The sequence below is a fragment of the Erinaceus europaeus genome, chromosome 23 (assembly GCF_950295315.1).
Source record: "Erinaceus europaeus chromosome 23, mEriEur2.1, whole genome shotgun sequence".
NCBI classification, from domain to species: domain Eukaryota; kingdom Metazoa; phylum Chordata; class Mammalia; order Eulipotyphla; family Erinaceidae; genus Erinaceus; species Erinaceus europaeus.
In genome coordinates this window covers 2,861,195-2,873,583 of record NC_080184.1, presented here as the reverse complement: position 1 = coordinate 2,873,583, position 12,389 = coordinate 2,861,195, and the positions used below count along the sequence as shown (strand labels likewise).

General features: G+C 54.6%; 1 protein-coding gene across 2 annotated transcripts; it reads right to left on the bottom strand.

Moving 5' to 3' along the window:
* Window positions 1–1,995: 1,995 nt before the first annotated feature.
* Window positions 1,996–11,989, bottom strand: ANGPTL4 (angiopoietin like 4). Of its 2 annotated transcripts, none has more exons than XM_007537240.3 (7): window positions 11,662–11,989; window positions 9,900–10,010; window positions 9,600–9,720; window positions 5,211–5,324; window positions 4,327–4,422; window positions 3,925–4,206; window positions 1,996–2,547 (listed from the first exon to the last, which is right to left on the bottom strand). In XM_007537240.3, the coding sequence occupies exons 1-7, from the start codon at window positions 11,944–11,946 to the stop codon at window positions 2,351–2,353; spliced, it is 1,206 nt and encodes a 401-aa protein (XP_007537302.1). In that variant the 5' UTR covers window positions 11,947–11,989; the 3' UTR covers window positions 1,996–2,350. The 2 variants fall into 2 exon arrangements, with proteins under 2 accessions (XP_007537302.1, XP_060037586.1); XM_060181603.1 differs by lacking the exon at window positions 11,662–11,989 and adding an exon at window positions 10,384–10,548.
* Between the last annotated feature and the right edge of the window lie 400 nt (window positions 11,990–12,389).

Genomic DNA, 12,389 nt, shown 5'->3' with positions numbered 1-12,389 from the left:
GTGGTGCTAGGGATCGAACCTGGGACCTCAGAGCCCCAGGCAGGAGAGAGTCTTTGGCAGAACTATTCTGCTGTTTCCCCGGTCCTGTTTATTATTTTAATTTGACATTTAAAAAAAAAATTCAAGGGAGTCGGGCGGTGGCGCAGCGGGTTAAGCGCAGGTGGCGCGAAGCGCAGGGACCGGCGTAAGGATCCCGGTTCGAGCCCCCGGCTCCCCACCTGCAGGGGAGTCGCTTCCCAGGCGGTGAAGCAGGTCTGCAGGTGTCTGTCTTTCTCTCCCCCTCTCTGTCTTCCCCTCCTCTCTCCATTTCTCTCTGTCCTACCCAACAACGACGACATCAGTAACAACAGTAATAATAACTACATTGACAATTTTAAAAAAAGGGCAACAAAAGGGAAAATAAAATTACAAAAAAATATATAAAAAAATTCAAGATTCTTTTTCTTTGTAATTTTTTTTTATTATCTTTATTTATGTACTGGATAGAGACAGCGAGAAATCAAGAGGAAGAGGGTGATAGAGAGGGAGAGAGACAGACACCCGCAGCCCTGCTTCACCACTTGCAAAACTTTCCCCCTGCAGGTGGGGACCAGGGGCTTGAACCGGGATCCTTATGCTGGTCCTTGGGCTTTATTATTATTATTATTTTAATCAGAGCACTGCTCAGCTCTGGCTGACAGTGGTTCTGGGTCTTACAACATGAGCATTAGGGGCTCAGGAAGGAAATTCTTTTTACAGAACCATGATGCTGTCTCCCACTTCCTCCAGAAGTTTTCAACTTTGTCTCTCCCTTTTCCCATGCCTGCGTGACTCACACTATGTTGCCTGCACATTACCACTCTCAGGACCGGGGTTCAAGTCCCTGCTCCCCACCCGCAGGGGGGAGGCCTCATAGGCGGCGGAGCATAGCTGCAAGTGTCTCCTTGTCTCACTCCCTATCCCCTCCTCCCCTCTCATTCTCTCCGCCCTATCTAATAATACTAGCAATAAAAATTTATTGCATGAAAGAGAGAGAATCTCACAAGGGCACAGAAAGGCAGCCAGTGCCGGGGATCAAACGGGGAACTTGAGGCAGGCAAGTTCGGTGTTCAGGCAGGGGGGACAGCTTGATGGTTCTGCAGAAAGACAATCCTGTCTGAGCCTCTGAGGTCCCAGGTTCAAGCCCCCGCACCGCCATCAAGCCAGAGCAGAGCAGGACTCTGATAAAAATAAATAATAAAGGGAGTCGGCGGTAGCACAGCAGGTTAAGCACACGTGGCACGAAACACAAGGACCGGCGTAAGGATCCCAGTTCGAGCCCTCGGCTCCCCACCTGCAGGGGAGTCGCTTCCCAGGCGGTGAAGCAGGTCTGCAGGTGTCTGTCTTTTTCTCTCCTTCTCTGTCTTCCCCTCCTCTCTCCATTTCTCTCTATCCTATCCAACAACGACAACAATAATAATGACAACAACAATTAAAAAAAGCAAGGGTAACAAAAGGAAAAATAAATAAACATAAAACAAGATAGGGAAGGGAAATGCAATCAAGGGGCTGCCGGGGGTTAGCACAGTGGTTCTGCAAAGAGACTCTCCCGCCTGAGGCTCTGAGGTCCCAGGTTCCATCCCCAGCACCACCAGCAGCCAGAGCTGAGCAGCAGTTTGGGGGTGGGGCGTAGGAATCAACAGAGAGAGAGGCCCAAAATGAACCACCTTCTCCTGTGGGAGGTGACAGGCAGGCCCCCCCACACACCATGTCCTCAAACCGCCCAAATGCAGTCCCCCTCCACCCTGGGCACGTGTTCCAGTGGACTTCGAAACCGCACGAGGAAGAAGGAGGACCAAGACAGAACATTCCGACCTCGTTTTTTTGTTTGTTTGTTTGTTTTGTTTTTTGTTTTTATTCCAGGAATCCTCCGAGTCCCGCCCAAGGCTCCAGCTGCGAGCCACCAGGCAGGGCCAGCACCATTGGGACAAGCCCCCACCACCACCACCACCACCAGCTGCCCAAGTCCCCCTCCCCCCCCACAGTCAATGTGACTGAATCTGCTCTGGGAGGGCAGGGCTGTGCCCACCCCCTCACCATGGTCCCTCAGTGCCCCACCCAGCTCCTTGGATGATGGGAAATCGAATGGGAATGGGTGAGCCTCTGGGGCTCAACGCGCTTCTGGGTCCCACACTTCGGGGCTCCCCAACTCCACACGGGGCCCCCCCAGCAGCCGCAGTGCCACTTCTTTGTCCTTGGGGCTCCAGCTGGCCTCTGGTCCGGACCCCCTGGCCATGGGCAGGGAGTGGCCACAAACACAAGGAAATAAAACGGGCCTTTGGCGACGTCACTCTCCTCTGGGACCTTCGACCAGGCCCCTGGCGGGTGGAGGCTAGGAGGCGGTATCCGACGCCCCCACCCCGATGGCGGGTTGGATCAGCATGGTGGTGGCCTGTAGTGGGTAGTACCGGCCTCGCCAGGTCTTCCAGAAGATTCCTTTCTTCCTCTGCTGCCTCTGTCTGGGGACGGAGCGGAAGTACTGGCCATTGAGGTTGGAGTGACTGCAGGTACCACCAAACCACCAACCACCTGGAGAAAGGGGACAAGGTCGGGGGTCAGAGAACTGAAGGAGACTCTCCAGTGGGGTTCTGAGGGTAAGGTTCCTTAGGACAGGACGCAGTGGGGGTGTCTCCCTGCCCTCCCACCGACACCCAGAACGTCAGCGCCAGAGGCCGAACGGTGGCGCACCTGGTTGAGCGCACATGTGGCAAGGCGCAAAGACCCAGGTTCTAAGCACCCCTCCCCAGGTCCCCACCTGCAGGGGGAAAGCTTTGCGAGTGGTGAAGCAGGGCTGCAGGGGTCTCTCTGTCTCTCTCCCTCCCTATTTACCCCTTTACCCCTTCCCTCTCGATTTCTGGCAGTCTCTACTCAATCCGTCAATAAAAGATAAAGTTTTTTTAAAAAAGAAAAAAAACAAACAAACCGGGGTCAGGCGGGTAGCTCAGTGGGTTAAGCGCACGTGGTGCAAAGCACAAGGACTGGAGGAAGAATCCCAGTTCGAGCCCCGGGCTCCCCACCTGCAGGGGAGTCGCTTCACGGGCGGTGAAGCAGGTCTGCAGGTGTCTGTCTGTCTCTCCCCCTCTCTGTCTCCCCCTCCTCTCTCCATTTCTCTCTGTCCTATCCAACAACAAGGACATCAATAACAACAATAATAATAACCACAACAATGGTGAAAGGAACCAGGGTAGCTAAAGGGAAAAAAATGGTCTCCAGGAGCAGTGGATTTGTGGTGCAGGCACCGAGCCCCGGCAATAACCCTGGAGGAGAAAAAGAAAAAGAAAAAAAGAAAAGAAAAAGAACAACAGGGAGAAACAAAAAAAGAAGAAAAGAAAGGGCCAGGCTGTGGCGCACCTGGTTAAGCACATTTTAGTGTGCAAGGATCCAGGTTCAAGCCCCAGATCCCCACATGCAGAAAGGGAAGCTTCTCTCTTTCTCTCCTCCTCTCTAGCTCCCCCTCCTCTCAATCTCTCCGTCCTACCTAGTAAAAAAAGATTAGGGGGAAAAAAAAGCAGGGAATTGGGTGGTAGTGCACGTGGCACAAAGTGCAAGGACCAGTTAGGACCCCGGTTCAAGCCCCCGGCTCCCCACCTGCAGGGGAGTCGCTTCACAGGCGGTGAAGCAGGTCTGCAGGTGTCTCTCTGTCTCTCTTCCTCTCTGTCTCCCCCTTCTCTCTCAATTTCTCTCTGTCTCTAATAACAAAAAATAAATAAAAAAGAAGGCATTAAAATAAATAATTTTGTTATAAAAAGCTGAGAAAGTAAAATACAATACAATACATGAAAATAAACCAGAGTAGAGAGGCCGAACACAAGTGGATGGAACTGGGAGCAGAAAGCAGGCTAGAATGGAGTGGCCAGGGGAACCCTTCAGGCCCAGGAATTGGGGGACACCCCCACCCTGGCTCACCAGAAAGGTTCTTGGCACAGTTCTTGTCCCTATGGAGGTCATGATCTTGGTCCCAGGTGGAGAAGGGCAGGGAGAGGCCCCCGGGGGAGAGGATAGGGACCCCCAGAATTCTGGCCACGGGTGCGGTGAGCTGCACGCTGTAGCCCGTGTCCTCGCCCCCTAGATACACGGGGAATTGGAGGCTCTGGGCATTGCCTTCCCAGTCCTGCAGTTGAATGGAGAGCCGACTTCCCTGGTCTCCCATGATGCTGTGCACCTTCTCCAGGCCCAGCCAGAACTCGCCTACAGAGGGGCAGGGTAGGAGGGTAGAGATCAGTGGGTGGGGAATTGGCCCCAGAGATGGGCAGCCCTCAGTCCACCTCCTTGTCCCATCCCTGATCTCTGGTTCCCAGCAGTACCCACCTTGAGGGTCTCCGAAGCCAGCCTTGTAGGCCTCCCAAGACTGATTAAAGTCCACCGAGCCATCCTGGCGTCTCTGAATCACCGTCCAGCCCCCGTCTGTGATGGCAAATGCAAGGTCATCCCAATCAGATTTATCTAAGGTCAACCCATCCTTGCTGAAGGCCAATATACCCATCTCAAGGTCAACATCCAGGGCAACCCACCATTGGGCAAGGTCAACACACCCTGACTCAAATCAACTCCATCCTCCTAAACTCCTCCCTCTCTAGCCCAAGGCCAATCCACCCTCACCCACAGTTTATCCTCATCCACAACCAACTAATCAGTGCCCAAGGTCAATTCACTTTCAGTCAAGTCAACCCCACCATCACCCAAGGTCAGTTCATCACTGGCCAAGGTAAACCCACCCTGACTCAAGTCAACCTCACTCTCTGAAAGTCAACTCACCCTCACTGAAGTCAACCCTACACTCCCAAGGTCAACCTAACCTCACCTGGGTCAACCAACCCTCACTCAAGTCACCCACCACCATCCAAGTTCAACCAACCCTCATCTAAGTCATCCACCATTGGCCACAGTCAACCCACACTAGCCCAAGGTCAACCTACCCTCATCCAAGTCAACTCCACTCTCCCAAAGTCAACCCATCCTCACCCACCGTCAACTGACCACTTCCAAGGTCAAAGCATCATCACAGAAAATCAGCCAACACTACCAAAGTCAAGCCACCACTGCCCAACGCCAAGCAATTCTCATCTAACGTCGCCCCACACAGGAAGCAGGATGCTGGCTCCCACCAGAGAGACTGGAGAGGCCCGTACCCCATCCCCCATGGAAGGCAGGACACTGAGAAGCCAAGGGGGGGTGCCTGGTGGTGGGCCTACCTTCAGTCATCTTGCAGTTAACCAGGAAGGGTGGGGACCCCGGAGGCTGGATCTGGAAAAGGCCACTCTGCCGCTCCCCAGCTTCGAAGAGGGCTTGGCAGTCCCTGGGCAACTCTGTAGAGGAGAGGGGAGAGGGGTCAGATGGGGGGGGGGAGTAGGTTAAGAGTAGAACCAAGAGGCAGCCCGAGGAGGGTGGGCTCAGGCCATGGGCAGAAGAGGACTTGGAGGCCAGGGGGTCACCCTGAATCATGATGCCCCACCCCTTGCCTGGAATCTCCCAGCTACAAAGCACCCCTAGACTAGCCCTAGTACCCACTCTCATCCACCCCAATCCTAGGCTTCTTGAAACTGCGGGCACCCCCTGACCACAGGGACTGTCTAGTTGAGTAGGCTCCGATGGGAACCGCCATGTGTTTTTTTTTTTTTTTTTTGTCCTTTATTTGCCTCCAGGGTTATTGCTGGGGCTCAGTGCCTGCACCAGGAATTCACTGCTCCTGGAGGCTATTTTTTAAAAAAATATTTACTTATTCCCTTTTGTTACGCTTGTTTTATTATTGTTGTTACTGATGTCATCGTTGTTGGATAGGACAGAGAGTAATGGAGAGAGGAGAAGAAGACAGAGAGGGGGAGAGAAAGACAGACACCTGCAGACCTGCTTCACCGCCTGGGAAGCGACTCCCCTGCTGGTGGGGAGCCGGGGGCTCGAACTGGGATCCTTACACCGGTCCTTGTGCTTTGGGAGGCTATCCCCCCAGTTGTTGCCCTTGTTGTATTATCAATGTTGTGGTTATTATTGTTGTTGGATAGGACAGAGAGAAAGGGAGAGAGGAGGGGAAGACAGAGAGGGGAGAGAAAGACAGACACCTGCAGACCTGCTTCACCTCCGTGAAACGACCCCCCTGCAGGTGGGGAGCCGGGGCTCGAACCGGGATCCTTACGCCGGTCCTTGCGCTTTGCACCACGTGCGCTTAACCCGCTGCGCTGCTGACCGACTCTCCGTGTCATGCTCTTTAACTCTTTATTAAAAATATATATATTATTTAGTTTGTTTTTAAAATGAACTTATTTATGGATTAGAGACAGAAACTGAGAAAGAAGGAGAAGGGAGACAGACATCTACAGCCCTGCTCCACCACTCGGTGAAGCTTTCCCCTTGCAGGTGGGGGCCAGGCGTTCGAACCTGAGTCCTAGAGCACTCTAACATGTGCGTTGTGAGCACTTAGCCAGGTGTGCCACCGCCCAGCCCCAAAACAAAGCATGATTTAAAAAATACTTTTAGGGAGCTGGGCAGTAGTGCAGGAGGTTAAGCGCTCGTGGCACAAAATGCAAGGACCGGTGTAAGGATCCTGATCCCGGTTCGAGCCCCCGGCTCCCCACCTGCAGGGAGGTCGTTTCACGGCGGTGAAGCAGGTCTGCAGGTGTCTGTCTTTCTCTCCCCACCCCCGTCTTCCTCTTCTCTCTCCATTTCTCTCTGTCCTATCCAACAACAAGGACAACAACAACAACAACAATAATAACTACAACAGTAAAACAACAAGGGCAACAAAAGGAAATAAATAAATATTTTTTCCTTTTTGTTGCCTCTGTTGTTTTATTGTAGTTATTATTGATATCATCACTGTTGGATAGGACAGAGAGAAATGGAGAGAGGAGGGGAAGACAGAGAGGGGGAGAGAAAGACAGACACCTGCAGACCTGCTTCACCACCTGGGAAGTGACTCCCCTGCAGGTGGGGAGCCGGGGGCTCGAACCGGGATCCTTACGCCCATCCTTGCGCTTTGCACCACCTGCACTTAACCCGCTGTGCTACTGCCGGACTCCCCCTTTTCCTCTTTTTAACCAGAGCCCCGCTCAGCTCCGGCTGATGGTGGTGCTGGGGACTGAACTTGAGACTTTGTCTGTCTGTCTGTCTCTCTCTCTCTCATTGCCTCCTCCTCTTTCAATTTATCTCTGCGTTTATCCAAAAATAAGTAAATAAATAAAAATGTGAAAAAGAGAGAGAGACACCTGCAGCCCTGCTTCACCACACGTGAAGCTTTCCCCCTGCAGGTGGGGACCAGGGGCTTGAACCCGGGTCCTTGTGCACACACTGTAATGTGAGCACTTAACCAGATGCGCCAATGAGACCCTAGGTGCCTTAGGCATGAAAATGTTTTGGCATCACCCTGAAGATATCTCCCCAACATTCTCATCCTCTCTCTCCCCACCTATCTAAGAAATAACTACGCTGTAAAACAAAAAAAGTGGGGGGCCAGGTGGTGACACACCTGGTTGAAAGCACATGTTACAACATGCAAAGACCCAGGTTCAAGCCCCCGGTCCCTACCTGCAGGGGGAAGCTCAGTGAGTGGTGAAGCAGGGCTGCAGGTGTCTCTCTGTCTCTCCCTCTCTGTCTCCCCTTCCCTCTTGATTTCTGGCTGTCTCTATCCAATTGTTAAATAAAAGTAATTAAACAAATAAAACAAAAAAGTGAAACCGGTCGCAGGGTAGATAGCATCATGGTTCAGCAAAGAGACTCTCCTGCTTGAGGCTCTAAAGTCCCAGGTTCAATCCCCTGCACCACCATCAGCCAGAGCTGAGCAGGACTCTGGTAAAAAAAAAGAGAGAGAGAGAGAGAAAGAAAGAGAGGAACAGAGGGAGGGAGGGAGGGAGGAAGCAAGGAAGAAAGAAAGAAGAAGAAATGAAGACTAAACAAAGCAGTGGACTGAGGGGCTGGGCCTGGGGTCCCAGATTAGCCAGAAGGAGGGAATGCGAGAGGGAGGGACAGAGGGGAGAGGCGGGGCAGGCGGCCCTAGACGGCGGGTGACCACGCCCCCTGCCCAGCTGGGAAAGTAGGGGAAAGGTCGCCCCGCGCGGCGCGGGGGTGGAGGGGGGAATTGGAGGGCGGTAAACTGGAGTCACTTTGGGGGTAGCACCCCCCCTCAGGCGGGTCCCCTTTCCCCTACTTTCTGCTCCAGTCCAAGGAGGCCGGGGCACCGGGCCAGCCAGCCCACGTGGCTTTTATCTGAACCAGCTGTTTGTCTTTCTGTCCTACCCTGAACCTTCCCCTACTTGGCAGGGGGGGGGGGGGGAAGATGTTGGAGCCTGGGAGTCCCCCAGCTAACCCTGGGCCTCCCCACCCAGTCCTGCCCAGTCCTGCCCAGCCCTGCCCAGCCCTGCCCTGCCCTGTCCTGCCCTGCCCTGCCCAGCAGCTTATGCGCCAACAGGCTGACTGCACCCCACAAACACCTCATTCCAAGACCCTCCCTGTGCTGGGGCTGGGGTAATAACAAAGGGGGAGGGGGTCTCGGTTTATTTTTAGGAGGGAGGAGCCCTCAAGATTAGAGGTCTTTGGAGAGATGCCAGTGACCAGCCCAACTAAACAGAGGGCAGGGTGTGGGTGTGAGTGTTTGTGTTAAGCGGGGAACCCCATCTTTGGCCCAGTTGGATGCAGGCAAGTCAAAAGGATAACTCAGAGTCAGAATTTTTTTCTGGGGGGGGGGTGGCGGGGGTCGGGCAGATCAAGAAAAAAAAGAAAGACCCTCAGTGTGGTCGCTGCTGGGAGCCTTGGGTTTTGTAAGAAATTGCAAGAGTCCTGCAGAGGGTAGCTAGCATAATGATTCTGCAAAAAGGTCCTCATGCCTGAGGCTCCAAAGTCTCAAGTTCAATCTCCTAGCACCATCATCAGCCAGAGCTGAGCAGGGCTCTCTGTCTTTTTTCTACCTGTCTATCTCTATCCATCCATCTATTTATCTATCTATCCATTATCTATCTCTCTCATTAAGTAAGAAAGATATTCCTTATGCCAGTCCTTGCAAGCTTTACGCCACCTGCGCTTAGCCCGCTGTGCTACCGCCCAACTCCCAAAAAATATATTTCTAAGAAAAAGACTCTCCTGCCTGAGGCTCTGGGAAGGCCCCGGGTTTTATCCCCAGCACCACCATTAGCCATAGCTGAGCAGGGCTTTGGAGAAGAAGGGATGGATAGATGGAGAGATGGATGGATGGATCTGGCCAGCAAGATCTGTGTGTGTGTGTGGCTCTCCCCTGCCTTAATCCCGCCCCCCCCCCACACACACACACTTTCCTTCCTAGAATTTGAATTGGAGAGAGACATCAAACCCCTCCATTCCCAGGAGTGGAAGGGGAATCACGTGGGGAAAGACAGCCACTCTGGCCTTCAGAAAGGGGGGAGTCTCTGACCGCTGTGCCTTCTCCCCTCTTAGGGAGAAGCCCCCCCACACACCACACATGCACACACTGGGCTAGCGGATGGCCCAGCTGGGTACAATGGAATCTAAACCAGGGGCTCCCAGAGGTGTGTGTATGGGGGGTGGGGTGAGGAGGGGGAGCTGGGAAGTGGGGGATTGGGTTAACCTGATGGAGGAGGGGCAGAGGGCTGGTCACTCACCATGCAGGCTGCTGGCATTGTGAGCCAAGCCACTGGACTGGGTCATCTTGGGGAGACGCTTCTGTCTGGCCGGCTGGGGTTCTAGGCCGGGGTCCACATGCACGGGAGCCAAGAGACCCACCTTCAGCCAGACCACAGAGAGACAGAGAGAAGAGAACAGAGAGGGTGTCAGCTCTGGCAGGGCTCCAGCTGTCAGCCCCCAAACTCCCCGAAGTGGGCTGGGCTCTTCCATTCCTAGAACACCAACCATGTCCCGGGGGTGAAGTTTGGGGAGGTGGTGGGGGGCAACCCTCCAAACACCTTGGTTTGTAGTTTTTGTATTCTCAGGTGTTGTTTCTCCAAGTGGCGCTGCTGTTCCAACATTTTCTGAAACAGCTGCTCGATGCGGCTGCTCTGAGCCTTGAGCTGAGTCTGGGGGCAGGGAAGGGGACAGATTAGATCCTTGTGAGACCCCCCTGAAACCCCACCACCACAACACACACCGCCCAAGCCTTTTCTGTCTCCCTGCTGGCCACTGGGCCAGCCAACCATCCATCTCCAAGCGGGTTAAGAGTGCAAGGACCTGCGCAAGGATCTTGGTTCGAGCCCCCAGCTCCCCACCTGCAGGGGAGTCACTTCACAGGCGGTGAAGCAGGTCTGCAGGTGTCTGTCTTTCTCTCCCCCTCCTCTCTCCATGTCTCTCTGTCCTATTCAACAACGATGACATCAATAACAACAATAATAACTACAACAACAATGAAAAGCAACAAAAGGGAAAATAAATAAAAATTTTTTCAAAAGTCACGCCAGGGGAGGCCGAGGAAGTGGGGGACCCCCACGCCACCCAAGGCTGCTTGCTCCATCTGGCTGAGTCTGGGGAGAGAGGAGAGACCCTAGTAAGATCCTTCCCCCCACCAAGCCTTCTGCATCCTAGCCTCCACAAGCCCCCACCCATCAGCCTCCTAATCCTAATTCCTTCTTCTTTACAGAGAGCCAGAAATCAAGAGGGGAGGGAGGGAGAGAGAGAGAGAGACAGAGAGACACATACAGCCCTGTTTTACCACTCCTGAAGCTTTCCCCCTACAGGTGGGGATGGGGGAGGCAGTTGAGCAGTATAATGTGTGTGCTCAACCAGGTGGCCCAACCCCCCCCTTAAAAATATTTATTTATGTATTCTCTTTTGTTGCCCTTTTTTTGGTAGTTATTATTGTTGTCGTTGTTGTTGGATAGGACAGAGAGAAATGGAGAGAGGTGGGGGAAGACAGAGAGGGGGAGAGAAAGACAGACACCTGCAGACCTGCTTCACCACCAGTGAAGCGACTTCCCTGCAGGTGGGGAGCCGGGGGCTGGAACCGGGATCCTTATGCCGGTCCTTGGCTTTGTGCTACCTATACCACCGGACTCCCTTTTTTACCAGAGCCCTGCTCAGCCCTGGGTGATGTTGGTCTGGGGACTGAACCTTCTGAGCCTCAGGCATGACAGTCTCTTTACTGAACCATTATGCTATCTACCCCACACACACACACACACTCACCCCTGGCCTTCTCAAATTGCCCAAAGACAAGCCAGGGAGATAATGGGAGTCTAAGGGGAACCCTAAAGTCAGTACTGCCCCCCAGCCCCCAACCAGTCCCCTCTCCTGCCTTCCCACCTCTCCAAGGCTCATCATCAAAGACCCTTATCCCTCCCCCAACCCCCTCCCACTTGCTCCACCCGGCTGAGCCTGGGGAGAGAGGAAACGGGAAAGGAGACATAGAGGGAGGGGATTAGACCCTGGTGAGACCCTCCTTTCAAAGCCCACGCCCACCCACCCACCAGCCTTCCCACCTCTCCAAGATCCCAAAGGCACACCAGGGGGACCAAGGAAATAGGGGGGGCACTTACTCCATCCAGCTGGACTGAGTCTGGGGAGACTCCCACCCCCCCCAAAAAAAACTTTCTGCCTCCCAGCACCCCCCCCCCCCCCCCGCAGCCCACCCACCGGCCTTCTCACCTCTCCAAGCCAGCAAAGGCGCGCCTTGGGGACAGAGTGAGTGGAGCCCCCAGCCCCCCAGCTCCAGGGGCACCCCGGGGGCGCACTGACCTGCAGACTGCGGAGGGCATCCGGGGGGGCTTCGGGGCTCCCGTGGGGGTCCCCCCAGGCGTCCAGCCTGCGCTCCAGGGCGCCCAGCTGCCGGCGGGTGCGCTCCACGTGGTCTCGGAGCCCGTGGCCGAGCTGCAGGAGCCCGTGGGCCAGCACGTTCACCTCGTCCCAGGACGCGAAGCGAGGCGGGGTGTCGGGGTGCGGGGGGCGCCCCTGGGCGCTCAGCAGCCCCGCGGTGGTGGCACACAGCAGCAGCGCGGCCCCGACAGTGGGCGCACAGCGCATCTTTGGGGGTCTCCGAGTGGATCTCCTTTTTTTGGGGGGGAGATGAGCTTGGCACGAGCTGCAACGCTGGGGACCCCGGCAGAGAACCTTCTTCTTTTCGGGGTGCAGAAGTCACAGGGGCGCGCCGTCCGTGGGCCCCAGACACCCCGGTTTTATAAGTCGGTTGGGGCGCCGCTGGAGGCGGGGCGCGGGGGAGGGGCAGGGCCGGGGGAGGGGCAGGCGCCCGGGGGTGGGGTTCAAGCAGGGAGGCCGGGAAGGTAGCCAGGGTGGGTGGGGGGCGCCCCGAGCTCTGAGTCCCTCCTGTCTTTCTTTCTTTCTTTCTCTCTTTCTTTCTTTCTTCTTCTTTTTTTTATATTTTATTTATTTTCCCTTTTTTATTGTTGTTGTCGTTATTATTATTATTATTGATGTCGTTGTTGTTGGATAGGACAGAGAGGAGGGGA